At 57.1% G+C, this 22,182-nt stretch overlaps 2 protein-coding genes across 4 annotated transcripts; one reads left to right on the top strand and one right to left on the bottom strand.

Annotated features, from left to right (window-relative positions):
• Nucleotides 1–86: 86 nt before the first annotated feature.
• TKFC (triokinase and FMN cyclase) lies at nt 87–4,919 on the bottom strand. 3 transcript variants are annotated; one of them, XM_074842132.1, is made up of 19 exons: nt 4,761–4,812; nt 4,300–4,423; nt 4,048–4,131; nt 3,772–3,961; nt 3,589–3,699; nt 3,318–3,499; nt 3,130–3,208; nt 2,892–2,981; nt 2,735–2,769; nt 2,574–2,658; nt 2,408–2,497; nt 2,190–2,306; nt 1,886–2,005; nt 1,631–1,768; nt 1,015–1,121; nt 803–906; nt 685–718; nt 475–564; nt 87–342 (listed from the first exon to the last, which is right to left on the bottom strand). In XM_074842132.1, exons 3-19 carry the CDS (start codon nt 4,051–4,053, stop codon nt 190–192), a joined length of 1,731 nt encoding a protein of 576 aa, XP_074698233.1. In that variant the 5' UTR covers nt 4,054–4,131; nt 4,300–4,423; nt 4,761–4,812; the 3' UTR covers nt 87–189. The 3 variants fall into 3 exon arrangements, with proteins under 3 accessions (XP_074698233.1, XP_074698232.1, XP_074698234.1); XM_074842131.1 differs by lacking the exon at nt 4,300–4,423 and having other exon boundaries at nt 4,761–4,845; XM_074842133.1 differs by lacking the exons at nt 4,048–4,131; nt 4,300–4,423 and having other exon boundaries at nt 4,761–4,919.
• DDB1 (damage specific DNA binding protein 1) lies at nt 4,854–21,778 on the top strand. The gene is made up of 27 exons (XM_074842087.1): nt 4,854–5,008; nt 5,982–6,130; nt 6,251–6,367; nt 7,600–7,821; nt 11,074–11,188; nt 11,300–11,397; nt 12,757–12,915; nt 13,315–13,398; nt 13,576–13,692; nt 14,064–14,166; nt 14,333–14,408; nt 14,489–14,597; nt 14,763–14,941; nt 15,043–15,206; nt 15,578–15,685; nt 16,016–16,223; nt 16,405–16,500; nt 16,738–16,849; nt 17,396–17,519; nt 18,073–18,237; nt 18,656–18,750; nt 18,917–19,087; nt 19,747–19,856; nt 19,969–20,138; nt 20,388–20,490; nt 20,766–20,889; nt 21,018–21,778. The coding sequence occupies exons 1-27, from the start codon at nt 4,948–4,950 to the stop codon at nt 21,099–21,101; spliced, it is 3,423 nt and encodes a 1,140-aa protein (XP_074698188.1). The 5' UTR covers nt 4,854–4,947; the 3' UTR covers nt 21,102–21,778.
• Nucleotides 21,779–22,182: the final 404 nt, after the last annotated feature.

Below are 22,182 nucleotides of genomic sequence, written 5' to 3'. Positions count from 1 at the left end.
GGGACACATCCTGGAGGAACGGGGTGCAACCCCCCCCCAAGCCCCAATCCCCTCCCCTCTCCTGGCGATGGATTATCTGCGCCAGCTCAGCCGGACCACAAACGTTTATTGGGGGTACATGGGATGTGCTGCCACGTCCCCCATCACCACCAGAGCCGCAGCGGGGGGTGCCCAAGGGCCAGTTGCCCCTCAGCTCCGTAGCCCATCCAGCACGGCTCGCAGCATGGCCGCCACGGCCACGGCCCCTGGGTCGGGCTGCAGCAGCTGGGCTGAGCTGATGTAACTGGCTCTGCCTGCTCCGGCCTCCATGGTCCTCGTGGCCTCTGCTGCAGCCTCTGCACTCTGCCAGGGACACATGGAGCACGCTCAGGATGCGGCTGGGCTACCCAGCACCCCGATTCCCACCCCGTTTCCCCTGCCAGCATGGCTTTGGGTTGCCCGCTCTGGGCTTTGCCGTGCTGGGCTCCCCCGTACCTCCACGGCGGTGGCCAGCACTGGTAGCAGGGTTGCGCCGGGGCTGCGCAGGCCATGCAGAGCCTGCGCCGCAGCACACAGCGAGTCCAGCTGGGAGAGACAGGGTGAAAAAAAAAAGGGGCTTAGAGCCAGCCAGGCTGGTAGCCCCTCCGTGGCTAGTAGGAAGCGAGGTGGCTCTGCCCCGCATTCCCTCAGGATTCCAGCACTCACCATCGTCCTGTCTCCCGGCGTAGCTCCTCCGTACCTGCGTGGGGTGCAGGGGAGTTGGCAAGGTTTTAGAGAGGGACTGGGGGGACCCGTGGAGGGCCCAGGGTCCCACAGCACTCACCGCTGCATGGCTTCGATGCCAGCGTCCATGGCGTCGGCCCACGTTGGGAGATCGTCGTGGTTGAGCAGGGGTTGGGCAGCCGCCGTCAGGAACAGCCCGTAGAGCTGCCGGGACACCGGCCCTGTCATTACCCATGCTGGGGACACAGCTGGGGTCCCCACAGGGTGACAAAGCAGCGCGCCCCCACCTTCCTCCTCTCACCCCGCACTCACCACGCCCGAGGAGCCGCCCATCTGCTCCAGCAGCAGGTCGGCCAGGGCGGAGAGGAGCTGGGCTGGGGCTGCCGGGGGGGGCCCCGCGCGCACCCACTCCTGGATGGCTGCAGGGACGGAGGCAACAACAGGCTGGGATGTTTCCCCTGGCCCCACGGGGGTGACCCACTGGGCCCTGGGGACCCCTGTTGTCAGCTGGGGATCCCTGTCCCTCTTGGGGACAAGCAGGGACACCCCCCCCCCCCCCACCCCAATGCCTTGGGGCAACTGCCACTGGATGCAGAGACATTTGGAGCTGTGGCACCCAGGGTGTGGGGACCACGTCCCCCAGGAATGGACGGCTGGGGGGGACCCTGTCCCATAGGAAGGGGCAGCTTTGAGGGGGGGGGGGCGGGGACCCTGTCTCCCAGGAAGGGATGGCTGGGGGGGAACCTGTCCCCTAGGAAGGGACGGCTGGGGGACAGATCCTGCTCCCCAGCTGGAGCAAACAGCTCGGGGTTCCCCATTCCCTGAGAACGGACACCCCAGGGAAGATCCCACTCCTGGGAGGCAATGGCTGGGGTACCCTCTCCCCCCTCACATCTGATAGCCCCCTCCACCCTTCACCGTCACCCACCTCGGGCAGCCCGAGCATGCGTGTGGCCGCAGTCGCCGTCACCAGCCTCACGGTCCAGCTGGTTGAGCTCATCCTGCATGTCGAGCAGGGTGCTGCACACCCGCTCCAGCACCCGCTGCACCCGCGCTGCGCCGGGCCCTGCGGGGAAGAGATGTCACCCCTGCCCGACCCTGGCGGGGTGGGATGGGGAACTGAGTCACGGAGTGGGGTGGGGGGGGAAAGTGACAGCTGCTGGGGGATTTGTACCGCCCGTACCCGTGCTGGGCTCACGCTGTGTCGTCCCCGGTCCCTCTTTCGGCGCCGGCACCTCCTGCCTCTGGCTCGTGGCAGGCGCCATGGTCAGGTTGGGCCAAGCCATGGCCGTGGTTTCAGCGTCTGGCGGAGCAGGAGGTGACAGAGCGGCGGGTGCCGACTCAGCAGGATTCCCCTGGATCCTCGCCAGCGCTGCCTGCGCAGGCAGCCAGCTCTGGGGCACCTCAGGGACTGGTGAGGGGGACCCTGTCCCATCACTCAGCGTCTGGGGACCCTCGTGGCCCTGTCCCCGCTGGCGGGCACTCACCGATCAGCCCCACCAGCTCCTCATCCACCAGCAAGAGAGTGAGGGAGACCCCGGCCATCTCCAGCGCTGTCATGAAAGAGCCCACCAAGGCCCGAGCAATGCGAATCCCTCGTCTCTCTGTAGGGACGGGGAAAAGGGGGGGTCCGTGAGCGATGGGGGGTGTTGCAGGAAGGGTCAGAGCAAGCGAATGGTACCCCAAGACCCCCCCCTACACTCACCCAGGGAGCGCACAGCAGCACCAGCCACGATGCCCAGCTCCAGGCAGGACAACCCGCCCAGGTTGTTCACCACCAGCACCACAGAGGCTCCTGCAGGGTACGGGGCAGAATGAGACCCCTGCCTGCAGAGTTTTTTGGGGGGGCATAGAGGGCCAGGGGGGCTCACCAGGGCTCAGGGGCAGGTGAGAGGCGTTGGAGGGGTCCGTCATGTGCGCCAGCATCGTCTCCACCGCCTCGTCCGCCGGCAGCACCTGGGGGGCACGGGGCCATGAGGGCAGAACTAGGGGGGGACCCCAGGAGCGAGAGGAAGTGGGGGGCCCCACTCACCTTCATCCTGCGCACACCCGCCTCGCCGTGGATCCCTACAGAGATGGGGGGGCATCACCCCAGGCTGTGGGCACCTCCCACACTGGTGGTGGGGGGGGAGATGCTCAGCCCCTGCTGGGGTATGGGGTGGGGGTGACACAGGGGGGAAGCTCCTCACCCAGGCCCAGCTCCATCTCGTCGTTAGCCAGCTGGAAGGTGGGCTTGGACCCCGGGACACTGCAGGGGGACAGGCTGAGACCCAGGGTACCTGCGTGGGGAGGGAAGATGGTGGGGGCTCAGGTTTGCCCCAGGGCTGTGAATAGCTAGGAGGGGTGGGGGAGGGCACAGCATCCCCCCTGGGATCACCAGCCCCCCCGGGGGTCCCCACAAGGCAGCAAGGGGTCCCACAAGTGTACCCATGGCTTTGGCAGCCGCCGACACCCTCTTGACAATCTCGTTCAAGCTCGCCCCCGCCTCAGCCAGGGCCCCTGCCACCTGTGAAGGGCAGCGGTGGGTGAGGGACTACCAGGCCGAGTCCCCTGTCCCCCTGCTCCCCCCCCAAAATCCCCCATCCCCACAGGGATGCGGTGGGACCCCGACAGACCTTGTGTATGAGGACAGTGCCGCACAGCCCGCGGCGCCCGGCTTTCTTCGGGGCGGCGAAGGCGCTGTCGTCCCCCACCACCACCATCCGCACGTCAGCCCCCTCCGCCCGCGCCCGCTCCAGCGCCAGCCCGAAGTTGAGCCGGTCCCCGGTGTAGTTCTTCACGATCAGGAGGGTCCCAGCTGGAGGTAGGGGGGGGGACAGCAAGGCAAGGGGGTGAAGCCGTGATGGGGGGTGAAGCCCTGACCCGCACCCCACCGTGCCACCCTACCTGCACCAGCCTGTGTCACCGCCCGGATGGCTGCCAGGATGCTGCCCACGGCCGGAGAGGTGAAGACGGCCCCAGCCACCACACCGGTCAGCATGCCCTTCCCGATGTACCCTGCGGAGTGGGATGGGGTGCTCAGGGCTGTGTCGGGGGGCAACCGGCCCGTGGCAGGGGCAAGGGGCTCACCTGCATGGGCGGGCTCATGGCCGGAGCCCCCACCGGAGAGCAGGGCCACCCGGCCCCGGATGGCTACCAGATCGGCACGCAGGACCACCCGGTGTCCCTGAAGGAGCCGGAGGCCGGCGTTGCAGGCCACCAGCCCCGCCAGCGCGTCATCGGCGCAGCCCGTCACCGAGTTCACCAGCTTCTTGGGGACCTGGTGGCACAGAGGGGTGATGGTGGTGGGGTATGGTGGAGGAGGGGGGGCGGGGAGCAGGGGGGTCCCCACCACCCCGGGCTCACCTCCATGCGGGCGGTGGGGGATGGCGGAGGATCCCGCCGCAGCCTTTAGCTCCGAGTCCAAACTCTGTCGGGAGGCGGCGGGGGCTAAGGGGAGGGCAAGGTCCGTCACCGGCGGGGACAGGTCCCCGTCCCACACGGGGGTGCCACGGGGATGGCAGGAGGGCGACAGGGAGGGATTATGGGGTGCTGGGTTCAGCGTTGTCCCCAAACAGGGACCACCTCCTGGGGTGGAGGGATCAGGGTGGGACAAACCTCACAGCAGGAATCTCCTCATGGGGTGGGGGACCAGGATGAGAGCACCCCCTCCAAGCAGGGACCCCCGTCTTGGTGTGGGGGAGAACCAGGGTGGGGGCATCCCCCTGAACAGGGATCCCTCCTGGGGCAGAGGGGAAGGGGGGGCACTGACCGTGGGGCAGAGGGGGACCAGGGTGGGTGCACCCCCTCAGCAGGGATCCCTCTTTTGGGGTGTGTTGGGGGGCCCAGAGGGTGCACCCCCCTTCCGGGGTGCAGTCGAAGAAGCAGGAGGGGCTGCACTCCCCAAGTGGGACACCCCCCCCGCCCGGGATAGGGGGTGGGACCAGGATGGGAGCATCCCCTCCCCAACAGGGATCCCCTGGGCTGTGGGGAGACCAGGGGCTGCACCCCCAAATGAAGACCACCCCCATCAAAGGCCTCCCGGAGGAGGAACCCGCTGGAGCATCCCCCTTCCCTACCTGCTCTCTCGTCTGCTCCTCGGGGTCCTCCCAGCGGCCTAGAGCGGCCCCGCGCGGCCCCTTCCGCTGACGTCACGCCGGCGGCGGGCGGAAGAGGCGGTGGCGGCGGTGGCGGAGAGGCCGCGCCAGGCCCCGCTCCCGGTACTGCCTCAGCCCTGCTCCGGTGCCCCCGTTTTGGTCCGCCGCCATGTCCTATAACTACGTCGTGACGGCGCAGAAGCCGACGGCCGTCAACGGCTGCGTCACCGGTACTGCTGGGGAGGCGGCCCCAGGACCACCCCCCCCACCCCCCCCCCGCCCTGGCCTAACGATCGCGGCGCTGGGGCCTGTGCGGCCTTTGGGGGGTGATGGGGGGCTACGGGGTAGCGGAGGGCTGAGGGGTTCGGGGGTGCCTGGAGGGCACCGTGGAGCTGGAGGGACATTGATGTTCCTGGGGGGGCAGTGGGGGGTTGGGGGGTGCTGAGGCCCGTGGAGGGGGTTGTGGGGCACTGTGAGGGGAACCAGGGGGTTCCCCGAGGTTTATGGGGGGGACTGTGAGTGCTTTGGGGTGTGCTGAGGGGTGGGGTGGGGGGGCTGCGGGAGTGTTGAAGGCCCTTGGGCTGCCTTGAGGTTTGTAGGTGGGTTGTAGGGCACTAGGAGGAGTCGGGAGCGGGGGGATGGGGACACTTAAGGTTTGTTGGGGTGCTGTGGGGCATTGAGGGAGTTGGGGGTGTCTTGAGTTTCTTTGCAGGGTGCTGTGGGGCACTGGGGATGTGTGGAGGTTCATGTGCTGTGGGGCACTGGGGTTGCAATGAGGTTTTTGGGGGTGCAGTGGGGTGTCTCGATCTGGGACAGGCTTGAGGTTTCTGAGAGCATAGTGGCATTCCTGAGGGGGTTACAGAGCAGCAGAGGGTTGGGGTGCTGTGGGGAGAGGTGATGTCTCTGTCTGTCGCTGTGTCTTGCCTTATTGTGAGGTGTTTTGGGGTATTGCCTCTGGGAATGGGGTTCCCTGAGGAAAGACGAGAAGTTGGAGCTCAGGGAAGGTGGTTCCTGAGGGGGCCAGGTGTTGAGAGGAAGATCCTGGGGTTTCAGGGTGCTGCAGGGAGGCTGGTGTTTGGTGTGGGGCTGCGGGCCAGCCTCCCCAGGATCGTCAGGCTGCTGCAGATCGTTCAGTGAGAGCACCCCAAGGTGCCGCCTCTTCGCTTCTTTGTGTCTCACCAATGACTTCTCTCCATTTTCCAGGGCACTTCACCTCGGCGGAGGATTTGAACCTGCTGATCGCTAAAAACACGCGACTGGAGATCTATGTGGTCACAGCAGAGGGGCTGCGGCCCGTCAAGGAGGTGGGGATGTACGGCAAGACCGCTGTCATGGAGCTCTTCCGCCCCAAGGTGGGTGCTCTGCGGGGAGGGGGCCGCTTTCCAGCTGCGGGGAGGGGGACAGGAGTGAACGTGCTGGGGCTGCTGCCTCTGACACCCTCCTGAAGACACTCTGCTGCTCTGCTTTGACAGGGGGAGAGCAAGGATTTATTGTTCATCCTGACAGCCAAGTATAACGCCTGCATCCTTGAGTACAAGCAGAACGGGGACAGCATTGATATTATAACCCGGGCCCATGGCAACGTGCAGGTGAGTGAAGCTGCAGCACCTGGAAGCGGGGAATTCCCTTCCTTAGGGATGGTTTTGTTTTGCCAGTATCGAAGGCGAGCCTGGGTGATGGGTTTCTGCCTTATTATTTACGATTCTTTGCTTCCCACTGGCGCCGATACGGTTCACTGGTATTTCCAGAGGTTTTTTTCCTGCAGTGAGTCAGGGCTTGAGGACAACACAGCTACAGCTGTTTTCTTGGGGTATTTTGCAGAATAATAAGGTTAACTTGAAATACTCCTACTGTAAAGAGAATTAGTACTCAAAACTTGATGTTAGGTAGAATTTTCCCTGGGAAATGACTTCTCTGGTATTTGTGGCTGGTCTCTACACGCTGCATACCGGAAGCATGGCTGCTGAAGTTACTCTTACCGTCATGGTCACACAACATCGTTAATAATTGTAGCTACTTTTCATTTTTCGGTTTTATATGGATTAAAATCACACCTTCTGAGCAGGTCAGAAATTCCCATGTCTCTTTAGCTTTTTGTTAGTAATTAGCCAAATGGTTTCCATCAGCTGTCAAGCCAAAATATCTTCCATCTGTTTCCAGGCACTGAGCTTCCACTGACTCACTGTTGGTGGACCTGAGCAGGGGGTTACAGGCAGGAGATGTAGGTGGACATGTCCTGTCAGTAGGGTGTTAGTGTGCTGGGGGAAAAGTGCTTAATCTTCCTATGCCACGGTTCTGCCTCGTGACACACGGAGATGCTGATATCGGCCCCCGCCAAGCAGCACCGAGGGGGCTGGGGAGGCTGATAACAGCGCTGGATTTCTGGAGGGTGATTTTTTTGGTCGTGGAGATCAAGGCACTTCACGGTAGCAGAGAGTGTTGCTCTCCAGCAGTGACAGAAAGCAGAGGCGTGGGACAGCGATGTGGCTTCTCTGAGGTTGTTCAGGAGAGAGTTGGGATTAGAAAACCAGTTGCAGGGTCTGCTTCTGGAGTTCCTGGTTCCCGGGAGAGAGGAAGTGTGTGCTGTGGGAGCTCTGCCGGGCTCTCTGGTGGAAAGGACCCACTACTTTAGGCAGGAGGTGCATAAATCACCTTTGGCTTGCCAGATGGTATTTTAAAGCCTGTTGGGAGGTGTGCAGGGAGTCCTTCCTCAGCTGAGGGGTGGTAACTTGTACCTGCTATGCTCGAGTCCCACGGAGGTGGTCTTTTTTTGACACTGATCTCCCTTTGTCTTTCCCCTCCCCACGGACCTCTCGCTCAGGATCGCATCGGCCGTCCCTCGGAGACCGGCATCATTGGCATCATCGACCCCGAGTGCCGGATGATCGGCCTGCGGCTCTATGATGGCCTCTTCAAGGTCATTCCCCTGGACCGGGAGAACAAGGAGTTAAAGGCTTTTAACATCCGCCTGGAAGAGCTCCAAGTCATCGATGTGAAGTTTCTCTATGGCTGTCAGGCTCCGACCATCTGCTTCGTCTACCAGGTACTTTGTTCTCGCTTGGTGACTCAGGTGGAGGGTGCTGGAGCACCAGCCAAGGTCTCTAAAGGGCTTCCAAAGGGCTTGGAGCAGCAGCTGTGTCCTGGAGCCAACAGAAAGCAGTGCTTCGGACAGAGCGAGAGGCAGTTCTGGCTCCTGCAGCCTCATTGTGTAGCTGAGGAAAATCTGGGTTCCTCTGTGCTGCTTTTTTCCGTTTCTGGGAGAGGGGAAGCCACGTTCTCTCACAGGAGAACTGGGCAGCCAATGCTTCCGATGTTAAGCACTCGGGAGGAGAGCGTGGGGCTTCCCAGCAAGTGCTGAGCAGCTGGATTAGACTTGAGAGACTTGAGCATTCCCCTTTTAAAAAAAAAAGAAAAAAAGAAATATGTTTTGTTTGGTATTTGTGAGGCCGCTCCAGGGGTGTGAAGAGGGGCCATAACCTCTCTCATCACCTGGGTCCTCTGTCCTGGGGGCAGTTATTGTAGGCCTTTCTCTAAACCTTTATTGTGAACCAAAGAGCCTTTGCTGTGCTGACTGGGCGAGGGATTATCTTTGCTTTGTCGAGGTCAGGACTAGCCTGGACCTAGCTGAAACTTCCTGGGACTACAGCACAGGCTCTGGTGTGATTTAGTTCAGCTTCAGCGTAGTTCTTAGCTCTTATGACATGAGTTTGCTGCTACAAACCACAGGGAAGCAGCAACTTGGTTATTTACTGTTTCAAAAGTCACTATTATTTTTTCCCAAGAGGGGTGGGTGCTGTTGAACTCCCCTGACACTGAATAAAGACACAGTGGGGGGAAAAAATCACTTCGTCACCACATAACTACGGGTTGGGAGGGCAGCCCAGATTCCCCTGTGTCAGGACAGTGCTCTTCCCCCACCCTGTGGGGAGCTGGTGCTCTCCCTCGTTGTTGGGAAGTGTCCCCAGCCCTCATGTATCCCACCTACCTCGCAAACACTCGTGTGATGATTTAACAGTGTGCCCAAAAAAAGGAGTAAAACAGGGAGGGGTTTGATGATCTGAAAAAGCAAAGGATTTTCAACTAATGCATTGAAACGAGCGGTTTTCTTACAAAAAGCACTGCTGTTCCGCTCTTATTTCAGGGAGGAGGGAGTCGTGATCCCTTGCAGGGCAGACTGGAGCCTGACCATGTCGTGCACGCTTTCACAACACGTGGCTGTCCCGTTTCTGTGTGACTGGGGAGTGGATGTGGGGACCATATTTTTTTCTCCCGTGCAGCCGCACTGACTCTGAAACCTGGCGCCCAAACGGACTCTCGCGGCTTTGCTCTAGAAATAAGCAATAAGGGCGACTGGTTTATTGTGTATTTCTGGCTTTGACTCGCTGGCTGGGTGACTTCCCCAAAGCCCGGAAGCCTCGTGGCAGCGGTGTGCTGCTCTGGAAAGTGCTGAGTTTACCCATGAGTTGGATTAGTACCGTTGCTGTCGCGTGCTGGGGAAACTGAGGCAGAGAGGGATGGTGATTTAGATAAAATCTTAAACTCTGTCTCAGGGTGTGGACAGGAGCACACCAGTTTCCACTGGGTACTCAAGAGTATCATAAAGGAGGAGCTTGGACACCCCCTGTAGTCATCAAGTAAAAAAAGGTCTTATCTGGAGATCTTGGCATCTTTACAGATTAAGTCAGAACAAATCAATTAAGGGTTCATTTGTTATAAACCTCTATTGTATGAATAAAGAGTAAATTAATAGCTTGTTCCATGTCTAACACTCTTAATATGAATTTTCTCCTTGCAGCAGGAGCGAGATGTAAGTTCTGACTCATTAGGCCTTACATAAAACTCTGGCTTTGTTTTGGTCCCTGGGTGTCTGACTTGCGTGTGTGTGGAGAGGGGAACGTTTCCAAGCTGCTGCTTTGATTCCTTTTCAATTTATTAATCATTATCATAGGATTTGGACTGAATACATAATCTGAGATAATTTTTGTGTAGCTCTGAAACCAGAGGAAGGTATCACAAAAAGGGGAAGTTCATAAAAATATTAAAAAAACCACGCTTGTGAGCAGCTGTGGTTTGGAATAAAAAGGTCTAGAAATATCGAAAGTTTCATTAGTGACTCCTCTGCCATTTTAACAGCCCCACTTCAGCTTTCTCCTCCCCGCAGAACTATTTCTCTTCCTGTCTTCCCCTTCTCTGTCAGCCAGGACTTCTCTTTGCTCCCCTCGGTGCTGCACTGCTGGCTCTGGCCAGGACCTCGGGCTCTGGAGTGCCGTCACTGAGGACATTTGCCAAGCAGCAGAGGCTGTGAGGGGTGAGCCAGGAGGTGCCCAGCTTTCCTGCCAGCGTTTGTGTGCAGAGCTGATGGCTACAGGGAGGAAAAAAATGCTTTTACTTAGATCTGAAAAGTGGGGAGGTATAATAACTAAGAAGATGAACAGCTCTTTTTAAGTAGTTCTATGAACAACGTGGCTAAGGAGACCTGGCTCCCTGTGATTTAGAGCCTTGTCTTAGCTTTTGAGACTTGAAATGGGTCTGTGGGTGATGTTCAAAGCCCTCTCTTGTGCTTTGGGTGCTTGTAGGCCTCCTGCCCGCGCCGGTTCCCAAGCGCTTGTTAGCACAGACCACCTTTCCCATAGCAGGGTGCTGATTTGGGGATCTCTTCCCCACCCACCCCATATTTTGGTGAAGCCTGCGTGGACTCGCTGCCTCGGAGACCTCCATGTGCCTCAGGTTTGGTTGAAATTGCCCACTGGGCTAGGAATTACTGGAATGGAGTCACCGAGGGGAATTATTTGGCCAGCAGATTATGTTTCCCGAGGAAACTGGGCTGAAAGGCTTGAGGAACGTTGAGATGGGAGCTCAGCTGCTCCGGCACCTGCAGAGCTGAATTCCTGAACGCTTTGCTGGAGCTGGAGGTGGTGACGATGTGGAGTGGCACTTGTGCCTAGATTTTAGAGCACTGTGCGTCAGATCAATATGAGTCCCAGAAAAATCACTTCTATAAACAGTACAAAACCAGTTTTCCGTGTCTTTTGGCGCAGGGTTTTTTTCAGAGGTTGTTCTACATCTCATAAAGTTAGGGAGAACATCAGTGTGTGGATGTTCAGACACGTGTGTGGTTTGAGGGAGACTGCAGAGGAGGAGGGCAGGGTGGGAAGCGGCCGCAGCTCGCTGGTGATGGTGGTTTTCCAGGAGAAGAGGTGGAATCTCCTCGCTTCCCAGGTTGCTGGTCAGCTCTGCCTCTGGAGCCTCCGTTGCCGTCATCAGTGTACGACGTCACATGTGGCTTCTCTTTCAGGACCCCCAGGGTCGCCACGTCAAGACGTACGAGGTGTCCCTGCGCGAGAAGGAGTTTAACAAAGGTCCGTGGAAACAGGAGAACGTGGAGGCTGAAGCCTCCATGGTCATTGCAGGTTGGTGGTTCTTTGTCAAAGATCTTCCCTCCCGTTTCATCCTCAAGGCTGAATGCCTCAGCGCTGCTGCACAGGTTCTCTAACAAGATATTTGTCTTCTCCCCTGCACAGTGCCAGAGCCTTTTGGAGGTGCGATCATCATTGGGCAGGAGTCTATCACCTACCACAACGGAGATAAATATTTAGCTATAGCCCCACCTATCATCAAGGTGAGAGCCTACTGAGATCAAGAAATGTGTCCCGGGCAATTCCTCTATTCCCAGGTATCTCAGAGGGCGTTGGGCTACTTGTAGTCAGGAATTTAAACTGCTCTTGTCTCCAGTTGTAGCCTAACAGGGCCTCTTACTCCCAGAGGTTTGGCAAGTGTGGATGTTTTGTACGATGCCCGGTCTGTGTTTTTTTGGGGCCTGAGGGGTGTATGTGATCCCAGTACTGGTGGCAGTGCGTGCTTGTGCTGCAGCATCTGGCTCTGCTCTCTGTGGAGTGCTTGGAAATGGTACAGTAAAGCCAAAAGGTTGTTTGGGCCTCAAAGAAGGGGATTAATTAGGAGGTAGCGTGTGGCTTGGGCATGGGTCCAGGCCAGAACCTGGTTTCATTTCAGGCAGCAAAAGATATGAATGAGCCCCTTGGAGACTTGAGTCTGCTGGTGTATGATTGGGGCACTTGTTCAAAGGAAAAAAGGCTTTGCAGAGTTTGTGACAAAGTTGAGCTTGTGGTTTTTGTCAGAGGAACGGGCCGGTTCCCACATTTAAACGGTGCAGGAAGCAGAAAAAGCACAGCTGAGGTGCCGCTCGGGGCTGACAGAGCTTGTGCTGTCATCAGAAGATCCTTTTAAGCTGGAAATAATGACAGGCTAGAAAAGGGCTGTAGATCTTGGGTAAAGAAATACTAATATTGTTGCCTGGATGCCTGCAGGCTCTCAGACTGATACTGGAGCTCTGTGATGGAGGGTGTTATATTGGAGCAGGCGAAGCGAGTCACCCACGCTCTGCTGACATAGATCTGGGCCTTGACCCGCAACAGAGCGCAGACACATCTCTACTCAAGGCCAGGGGGGTATTTGCATACAATAAAGATCTGCAAGATCAGGATTCTTAAACCAAAACCAAACATGTTGACAGGAGACCAGACAACATCTACCACACAGAGCGAAACGTCTGCAGAGCTTGGGTCTGGAGTTGCAGCAGGCTTGGAGCTCTGCAGGTCCCAAATAGCATCCCTGCATCTGTGGATGGCCCAGCGTTAGGAAAACAGGCTTGAAAACAGGCTTTCTCTTGGCACCTTTTTTGTGCTGTGAACAGGCTAGCGACATGTTTAATTTAGGAATGTGAGGTGGTTCCTAGTGACCAGAACCAAGCCTGTTTGACCACAGATTCTGGTTGGTTTTGCTGATACGGTCTATTGAAGGGTGAATCCAGCCCTCCCCATGCAGGAGGAGCAGGACTGTGCTGTAACTACAGCCGATGTGCTGTGGATGGGGTTGTTCCCTTCTGGTGTGTACAGTGGTCCTTGCTAGATGCCCGTTAGGGGCTGTTTCAACGGGTTTCTTCAAACTCTTTTGCACGCAGCAAAGTACAATTGTGTGCCACAACCGTGTGGACCCCAATGGGTCCCGTTACTTGCTGGGGGACATGGAAGGACGCCTCTTCATGCTGCTCCTGGAGAAGGAGGAGCAGATGGACGGCACTGTCACCTTGAAGGACCTGCGTGTGGAACTGCTCGGCGAGGTAGGACTCAAACTGTCCCTCTCGCTTCTCCCCGTGGGGCTGGGAGGCTCCACGGGCTGGAAATGCTCCGCTGAGGACGGAGTGGTGGGAACGGTGTCTCTTTTGGAGCCCGGAGTGGGGTGATGTTTCACAGTTATCGCCGCTCTGAACTGTCGGTTGCTGGGAAATTCCCCATCTGGGCATTTGAAAATTTACACCTTCTTCTCAGGTTTTTGCCTGGTGCTTGTGTGCTGTCCCTGGGAGAGAAGTTTGCACTCCGTGGGTTTTGTAAAGGGATTAAATTCCTCTCCTGTGCCCTGGGTCTTCCCGCTGGGCTGCAGCTCCGATGTGGTGCTTGTGGGCTGTCCCAGGGTCTTTTTCATGCTCGTGGTGGTTCATCCGTGTCTTCTCAATCCCCAGACATCCATTGCAGAGTGCTTGACCTACCTGGACAACGGAGTTGTGTTTGTCGGTTCTCGGCTCGGGGATTCCCAGCTTGTGAAGGTACGTGGCAGCCGTCTCCTGCCTTCGTTGTGCATTCAGACAGGATTTTGTACATATTTATTTTCTTCATGGCCTCAAGAGGTGTATGTGGATAAATTTTCCTTTCTTGTCTGCCCTACGCCCTTTCCCCTTGCTCGGTCTGGCTCGTTGAAAGCCGATGATTGTGTTTATTCACAGCTCAACGTGGACAGCAATGAGCAGGGATCCTACGTAATGGCTATGGAGACCTTCACCAACCTCGGCCCCATCGTTGACATGTGTGTGGTAGACCTGGAAAGACAAGGTCAAGGGCAGGTAGTGTTGATTCTGCTTTTCTTTTCTCAGTGCTGGGGATGTCTTAGGCTGGCCAGGTGTATGTGTGGGTTGTCCATGGAAGGAAAAGCCTCCAAACCATTTATTGGAGGATCTCAAAGTCTTATCCAGGTGTAGGGATGGTATTGAGGTCTTACGCTGAAGAGTGGTGTGAGTGGGTACCCTAATTCTTGGGTACCCCTGTTTGGGAGGAAGAGGTTGCCTTTGTGCAATGGGGAAGGATCAGCTGCCAAAAAACTTCCTCTGAGAAGCGGAGGAAATGGGTTACCTCATCTTCTGAACCCATCACTCCAAGGAGGAGTAGGGAAACTTCCCAGCAATAGTCAGTAAAGATAATCTACTTTTTTCTCCAGCTGGTCACGTGCTCGGGTGCATTTAAAGAGGGTTCCCTGCGGATCATCCGGAATGGCATTGGGATTCACGAGCACGCCAGCATCGACTTGCCAGGGATTAAAGGTGCGTGAGCTCTTCAGGGCTGTGGGATACAACCCATGGCCTGAGAGGGGCTGCGGGGGGACATGTCGGGGGCACAGACTGAGGTTGGGGTGTGGGGCAGGACGTTTGCCACCCACCAGCTTTTGGAATATTCACTGTGAGCAAATGGGGCCTCTCTTTGTTGCAGGCTTGTGGCCCCTGAGGTCAGACTCTCATCGTGAAACAGACAATACCTTGGTGCTGTCCTTTGTTGGCCAGACCAGGTAAGGTGGGGGTCAGGCTGAGCCAGGCTCTCGGCCACGTTTGGGACAGTGATGTAACAGGAGCTCCCTTGCCCGTTCAGGGTGCTTATGTTAAACGGAGAGGAAGTAGAAGAGACAGAGCTCACAGGGTTTGTGGATGACCAGCAGACTTTCTTCTGTGGCAACGTGGCACATCAGCAATTGATCCAGGTAAAGCTGGTTCTAGGGGAATGCAGATATCTCTCAGTACAACCCTTATTGATTGGAGGGGCTAAACCTAGATCTGTGTTGCTTACCAGGCACAGGGTTTGACAGGGCCGATGTTGGAAGGGAGATGTTGTTCTGGTTCTGAGCAGAGGTGTTCTCTCTCCCCAGATCACCTCTGCTTCTGTGAGACTGGTTAGTCAGGATCCCAAAGCCCTGGTGAGCGAGTGGAAGGAGCCCAATGGAAAGAACATCAGTGTGGCTTCGTGTAACAGTAACCAGGTAGTGGTGGCTGTGGGACGAGCCCTGTACTACCTGGAGATCCGACCCCAGGAGCTCAGACAGATCAGGTGGGTGCACATCTCTCCCCCTGGCCCGAGGGCTCTCAGTCTTTGCTGCCTGTCTCTGGGCTCGAGACAGACACCTCTGTCTGCTTCCTCCTCCCTGCCAGCTGCACAGAAATGGAGCATGAAGTCGCCTGTCTGGACATCACCCCTTTGGGAGACACCAACGGCATGTCCCCGCTGTGCGCCATCGGGCTCTGGACTGACATCTCTGCCCGCATCCTCAAGCTGCCTTCGTTTGAGCTGCTGCACAAGGAGATGCTGGGAGGAGGTAGGGCTCTCCTGGGGCTGCTGCACGGCTGAATCACAGAATCCCAGTGTCATCCAGATTGGAAAAGACCTCCACCCCTGCCCTGGGCAGCCCATTCCAATGCCCAACAACCCCTTCTGCAAAGAAATACTTCCTAAGAGCCAGTCTGACCCTGCCCTGGCGCAGCTTGAGGCCATTCCCTCTTGTCCTGTCACTTGTTCCTTGGGTCAAGAGACTCATCCCCCCTCTCCGCACCCTCCTTTCAGGGAGTTGTAGAGGTTGATGAGGTCTCCCCTCAGCCTCCTCTTCTCCAGACTAAACCCCCCCAGTTCCCTCAGCTGCTCCTCATACAGCTGAGTGACATCAGCCTTCTCTTCTCCTGCTCCCTGCAGAAATTATCCCTCGCTCCATCCTGATGACGACCTTCGAGAGCAGCCATTACCTTCTGTGTGCCCTGGGGGACGGAGCTCTCTTCTACTTTGGCCTCAGCCTCGAGACAGGTGACTACAGGGCCTAACCCTAACCCTGACCTGTGCTTTCTTTCATCCTTCTGGAGAGAGATTTCTCCTTTTTTTGCTTTCTCACTGTGATGGGGTCTTGCTCGGGTGGGACTGGCTGCGCACACTGGGAGTTGGTGGATTTCTCCAGCAGATTCTGGAGAAAGGAGACCAATATTTACACCCATTCCTTCCCTGCCGTGTGCTGACAGCAGGATGCCTTCACCCACCCTCATTTCTTCCTGAGATGTTGCAGCCGCCTTGCTCTCTACTGTCCTGCTCTCACGAGCTCTGTTGCAGCAGCTCCCAACACCACTGCTCCTTTTCCTGCAGGTCTGCTGAGCGACCGAAAGAAGGTGACCCTTGGGACCCAGCCCACTGTCCTGAGGACCTTCCGCTCTCTGTCCACCACCAACGTGTTTGCCTGCTCCGACCGCCCCACCGTCATCTACAGCAGTAACCACAAGCTAGTCTTCTCCAACGTCAACCTGAAGGAGGTGAACTACATGTGTCCCCTCAACTCGGATGGGTATCCCGACAGGTCAGCCTGCACCTTGCTTTGTGTGATGCGGGCTGGGGGGCCCTGGGCTGGGCAAACGGAGGCCCTGGGATCAGCAGTTTTGAAGGGTATGGAGTAAAGGGAGGTTCTTGCTGTGCCACCTGCCTTACAAGCACCATTGCTAATGTTTTTAGTTGTTTTTTTTTTTTTTCCCCCCGTACAGCTTGGCCTTGGCTAATAACAGCACCCTGACAATCGGCACCATTGATGAGATCCAGAAGCTGCACATCCGCACGGTTCCCCTCTTTGAATCGCCCAGGTGAGCTGAGCAGGGGGAGGGAGCCTGGTCCAGGGCCTGAGTCTGCTGCACGGGACAAGGCTGGGGGAAGACTCCAGTCAGCGTTCCCGTTGTGGGCTCCGTTGGCATGCGGACTGAACTGGTGGCTTGTGCTGAGAGCAGTCTGGGCAAGCGAACTGCTCTGTTTCTTGTCTCCGGAGCCTCCTTGGGGTGGCCTGTCCTGGCTCTCCTCCCCACCCAGCTCTCTTTGTCCCGCAGGAAGATCTGCTACCAGGAGGTATCACAGTGTTTCGGCGTGCTCTCCAGTCGTATCGAGGTGCAGGATGCCAGCGGGGGCACCACTGCGCTCAGACCCAGCGCCAGCACCCAGGTGAGGGGCGGGGGTAGCTGCTACATCCCCCCTGAGCTCCGGGCTGTGACTATCATCATTCTTCAGGCATGATGCAGATTTTCCTTTACAATCTTCCCTTCCAAAGCTCTGAGCGGCAGCCTGGGAGGAGATGGTGGTGACAAGGGCTCTCTGCTGCTGTCTGGCAGCCTCGGCGTGCTCGCGCTTCTGTCCGATCACCTTTGGGTTTGGGTGCTGCTCCTTCAGCCCCCCCGTACAGGCTTCTGCTCGCTCTCAAGTGGTTTCCTTCTCCCAGGGACACAGGCACAAGCCCCCTCCAGGCAGCAGCTTTGGCAGAAACCACAAAACTGCATAAACTTTTCTATTAATGCAGCAGTGCCACCTCTGCTGTGCCTGTTGCGCGTCTCTGCTGGCGCAGGGAGCACGTCCCTTTACTCAAGCCCGAGGAGGTCCTTGCTTCACCTTCTCCCCCATCAATTCATCTGCTCCCCAGTTGCCTCAGCCCATGCAGAGCAACCTGAGGATGTGGAGTAGCACGAGGATGTGACTGATCTTACTGTGTCCTAGGCCCTGTCCAGCAGCGTGAGCACCAGCAAGCTGTTCTCCAGCAGCACCGCGCCGCATGAGACATCCTTCGGAGAGGAGGTGGAGGTGCACAACCTGCTCATCATAGATCAGCACACCTTCGAAGGTACTGCTCCCAAATGCTGGCCCTGCCCTAGTCCAGTTTTCTCCTCCAGGACAAGCCCCTCAGTGCGTGGCTGAGACTGGTGATCTTCATGGTCTTGTGAGGATCTGTGATCTTGCATGTTTCCTTCAGTCAAAGCCTTTTTCCTGGAGGAGTGTCAGCCATAGGACGTAGGAATAGTGATTTTTGATGGCACAAAGTGGTGGTGGGGAATAGAAGGAGATCTCCAGGCAGCTACCTTGGACGTGTCTTAAGTTTTCAGCTGTTTTGCCCACACAGAATCATCTGGGTTGGAAAAGCCCTTGAAGATCATCCAGTCCAACCATGAACCTCACCCTGACCGTTCTCAGCTCCACCAGATCCCTCAGCGCTGGGTCAACCCCACTCTTCAACCCCTCCAGGGATGGGGACTCCACCCCTGCCCTGGGCAGCCCATTCCAACGCCCAACAACCCCTTCTGCAAAGAAATCCTTCCTAAGAGCCAGTCACACGTGGAGGTGCTGCCTGCTGGGACCTGGGGGGACCCAGTTGTTTCTGCCTTTCCCTTTTTGCACAGTGCTTCATGCTCACCAGTTTCTGCAAAATGAATACGCCCTAAGCCTGGTCTCCTGCAAGCTTGGCAAAGATCCAAACACCTACTTCATCGTGGGCACTGCCATGGTGTATCCTGAGGAGGCAGAACCCAAACAGGGCCGCATTGTCGTCTTCCACTACTCCGACGGTAAGAGGAAGGTCTTCTCATGTGGCTGAGCCCAGCAGCTTGAGAGGGAGATCAGGGATGAGCTCCTCATGCCTGAGAGCACTCACATCCCTGCATCAGGCAGAGTTTTTCCTGAGACCTGCCGCCAGCTGCCCGCAGACAGCATCTGTAGGTGCTGTTGCTCCAATGTAGGCTATCGCAGCATGTTCTCTTTCCCCCCCATCTCCTAGAGAAGTCCGAGAGTCCCTCACCAGAACTGGATTATGGGATTTGCTGCCTTTGTGTCTGCCCCTGTCACGTTACTCCTCTGTTACTTGCCCACAGACCCTCCGAGAGAGTTTCTAGGGAAGCAATGTTTAGAGCAGCTCCCGAATCCCTTGGTCTCGCTGCCCTTGGAAGAACAGAGCAAATAACCGGGCGGTGCGTGGGTTTATTCTAGGGAAGCTGCAGAGCCTGGCTGAGAAGGAGGTCAAGGGAGCTGTGTATTCCATGGTGGAGTTCAACGGGAAGCTGTTAGCCAGCATCAACAGCACGGTAGGGCTCTCACAAGACCCTGATTTATTTTGAGGAGCACGTTTCTGAGCTGGAAGCTGCTCCAGCTGGGTGGATATCAGCCCGATCCCCGCAGATCTCCATTGAGGAGCGTGTTCTGGCTGGCGTGGGTGTCCGTGCTGGCTCCAAGCTGTGTCCTTCCCTTCAGGTGCGCCTGTACGAGTGGACAGCCGAGAAGGAGCTGCGCACGGAGTGCAACCATTACAACAACATCATGGCTCTCTACCTGAAGACTAAGGGCGACTTTATCCTCGTGGGAGATCTGATGCGGTCTGTCCTCCTCCTTGCATACAAGCCCATGGAAGGAAACTTCGAGGAGGTATCGATGCTGTTGGAATCCTCGTAGTTGAAGGCGTGCTGGGAGCCTGTGCTGCCTCTTCCAGTTGGCTCTGCACAGGGGAAATGGTGTTTAGGGTGATTAAAAAAAGGAGCCTGGCTCACTTCACCTCACCAACCCTTTGAAGACAAGGACGTAGGGCTGTACAGTGAGAGCAGCATCACCTGGATGTGCTCTTAGGCAGATCCCTGTGGTTTCTGAAGGGATGGATGCCCAGGCTTCCAGGAAACTGGGCAATGAATCAGCAGCCTGGAGCAGAGCAGGCTTTGGGTGCAAGGTTGCTGCCTGCCAGGGGTGGGGAGCTGCCATCTGGACTGCCTGTTGGACAGTTAGAAGGGTTTAGCGCAACTGTAGCTGCGTCTCTGTCAGTAAATGCGGCGTAACTGAGGGATGGACCAGGCACTGAGACAATCTGTGCGCTTAAATTATTAAGAATGGGCCTAGCTTTGGCACGGGCAGGTCTGTCTTTGCCCAGGGAGTGCCCTGGCCTTGTCCTGGTGCCTTTCGCACTCGGCTGCTCTGTCTAGCAGAGAGGAATGGGCTGGATCCTGCCTCCCTCCTGGATATTTTGTGGAATAAAGATGCTGGATCACAGGACAGGCCATCTGGGCACACTGTGTCTCCTCTTTGTCCCCTTCCAGATCGCCCGGGACTTCAATCCAAACTGGATGAGTGCTGTGGAGATCCTGGACGACGACAATTTCTTAGGAGCAGAGAATGCTTTCAATTTGTTTGTGTGCCAGAAGGACAGGTGAGCTGGCTGTGAGGGGGGGTGTAATGCGTGGCAGGAAAGCTGGGAGGAGCGGGGGAAGCTTTCCCATCGCCCCAGCACAAGCTGAGCGGGGGGGTGCTTTGAATTTCAGCGCAGCCACAACCGACGAGGAGCGCCAGCACTTGCAGGAGGTGGGGCTGTCTCACCTGGGAGAGTTTGTCAACGTTTTCTGTCACGGTTCTCTGGTCATGCAGAACCTGGGCGAGACGTCCACACCGACGCAGGGCTCGGTTCTCTTTGGCACTGTCAACGGCATGATCGGTGAGGGCCGGGGGTCCCCAGCCTGGGCAGGAGGGTGAGGGGTCCCCTTCCTCGTGTCTCCAGTCTGCAGCTGAGTGACGCTCTGTGCCATACACCCCTCAGAAACCCGCTTTTCTCTCTGGTTTACTTCCAGGAGAGGAAACGGGGAGAGGTTTTCTTTGAAACTCCTTTGTCCCAGCTCCCAGCACAACTCCCGGGCTGAGCCCTGAACCTTCATCTCCATTTTTTTTTTTTTTTTTCTTTTTGCAGGCCTGGTGACCTCGCTGTCGGAGAGTTGGTACAACCTCCTCCTGGACATGCAGAACAGGCTGAATAAAGTCATCAAGAGTGTGGGCAAGATCGAACACTCCTTATATCCTTTCGCAGGAGCTTGGGCCAGTCAGTGCTGGGGGCTGGCTGGTGAATTTGGCCTGAGCCAGGCGCCGGGTGGAGGTTTATCTCCGGTGGGAGCATGTTTGCCAGGTGCTTTGTGCTCGCAGAGAAGTTGCCTGCAGTAGAGAGGAGTCTTATTTTGTAGGGTTCAAGGATGAATCTGGCCCTAAAAAGGCGGCACAAATCCTGTGGTGGTCCTGGGGCAGCTGTGGGTGGGTGTTGCTGCACGGGGGTTTGGCTCCTTGACGGTGGCACCTGGAGATCGTTTCACACTGAACGCAAGACGGAACCGGCTACGGGGTTCATTGATGGCGACTTGATTGAAAGCTTCCTGGACATCAGCAGGCCGAAGATGCAAGAGGTGGTGGCCAACTTGCAGGTGAGATGGGCCCTTCCTAAGCTCAGGAATCAGGCCTGCAGTAAATCCTCAACGCGCGACAGGCTGGGAGTCTTCCTCAGCACCTCCCGCCGCCCCCGTGCTCCGCTGCCTTTTTCTCTCCTTTACAGATCGACGACGGCAGCGGCATGAAGCGGGAGGCCACCGTAGACGACCTGATAAAGATCGTGGAGGAGCTGACCCGGATCCATTAGCAGGATTCGGGGTCGTTCCCTACCACCTTCTCCACGTAGCGCAAGGGAATTTTTTTTCCCCGCCTGCAGCCCTGGGGACCCCCCGGCTGGCTGCACAGACCACCAGCGGTGGTGGCCCTTGCCCGAGGGGACGTGGGGGAAGGAGTCTCTGAAGGGGGGAGCCAGCTGGCTAGGGATTTGGGGGGGGTGGTGGTCAGGCACCACGGCGCTGCCTGCTTAGATTCACCAATCCTGACCCAGAACTGGGCTTACTGGTCGCTCTGGGGTGACCGACCGGTAGCGCTTGGCTGACGCGGTGCCCTTGCCAGGATTCACTCTTCACTGTTGTCTTTAGTATTTTTTAATTTTTTTTTTTTCCTTTTTGCTTTCAGTTTCGTTTTTGATTCTTTTTGATTCATTGTGGGGTTTTTTGTTTTGTTTGGGGTTTTGTTTTTTTTTTTTTGAAGAGGAGGTGAAGCTGCCTCTAGGGTGAGGGCTGCTGGAAGAAGCATCTGGGGCTGGCGAGACGCGCGGGCGCCGAGGGGGAGGATTTCTCTGCCTCTAGGTGACGAAGCTGAGCGGGACAAGCCCTCTCCTCTCTCCGCAGGATCTGTGGCTCGCTCAGGGAGGGAAGTTCTGGGAAGCTCAAGCAGTTGGTGGGTTTTGAGTTGTACCAAATAAAGTAGTCCAAGAGGAAAGGTCTGTCTCTCCTCTGCAGTACTGGCAGCGTGGAGCTGTGGCCTCGGCTGGCCAAGGGACCCCTGTTCCCAATCTGAGGGAATTTTGGGGGACATTTCCCATGCTGAAATGCTGTTGCGTGCTCAGGGTCAGCGAGAGGGGGACAGTGGGCTTGGCAGCTCAAGGTGCTGGGGTGCATGTCTGCTTTCCAGATGCGTTTTTATGGCTTTTTGGGTTTTTTTGACTAAGAAATCATAGTTTCGCCTCTTGCTGTAGCCTAGTGCTGATATCTCAGGGCTCCTGAATATCCTCCCTGCTGAAAAATCCTCCCTGCCCAGGGGATCACGCTGAGGGTAATTCTGACTCCACAGACCCCCCTCTGCCACCCCCCATCCCCGAGCACAGCGGGGCTGCCCGGGGAGCA

The sequence above is a fragment of the Strix aluco genome, chromosome 16, assembly GCF_031877795.1.
Source record: "Strix aluco isolate bStrAlu1 chromosome 16, bStrAlu1.hap1, whole genome shotgun sequence".
In the NCBI taxonomy this organism is placed as follows: domain Eukaryota; kingdom Metazoa; phylum Chordata; class Aves; order Strigiformes; family Strigidae; genus Strix; species Strix aluco.
Note: the sequence above shows the minus strand (reverse complement) of the source record. Positions and strands in the feature narration are given on the sequence as shown.

Excerpts from the sequence above, each read along its gene's own strand:
- TKFC (XM_074842131.1), bottom strand. Across the intron at positions 719-802 it reads GGCATCGAAGCCATGCAGCG|GTACGGAGGAGCTACGCCGG; the intron begins GTGAGTGCTGTG and ends CACCCCACGCAG. Across the intron at positions 565-684 it reads CGCCGGGAGACAGGACGATG|CTGGACTCGCTGTGTGCTGC; the intron begins GTGAGTGCTGGA and ends TGTCTCTCCCAG.
- DDB1 (XM_074842087.1), top strand. The coding sequence starts at position 4,948 with ATGTCCTATAACTACGTCGTGACGGCGCAGAAGCCGACGGCCGTCAAC. Across the intron at positions 6,368-7,599 it reads GGGCCCATGGCAACGTGCAG|GATCGCATCGGCCGTCCCTC; the intron begins GTGAGTGAAGCT and ends CCTCTCGCTCAG. Across the intron at positions 16,501-16,737 it reads CCCCTCTTTGAATCGCCCAG|GAAGATCTGCTACCAGGAGG; the intron begins GTGAGCTGAGCA and ends TTTGTCCCGCAG.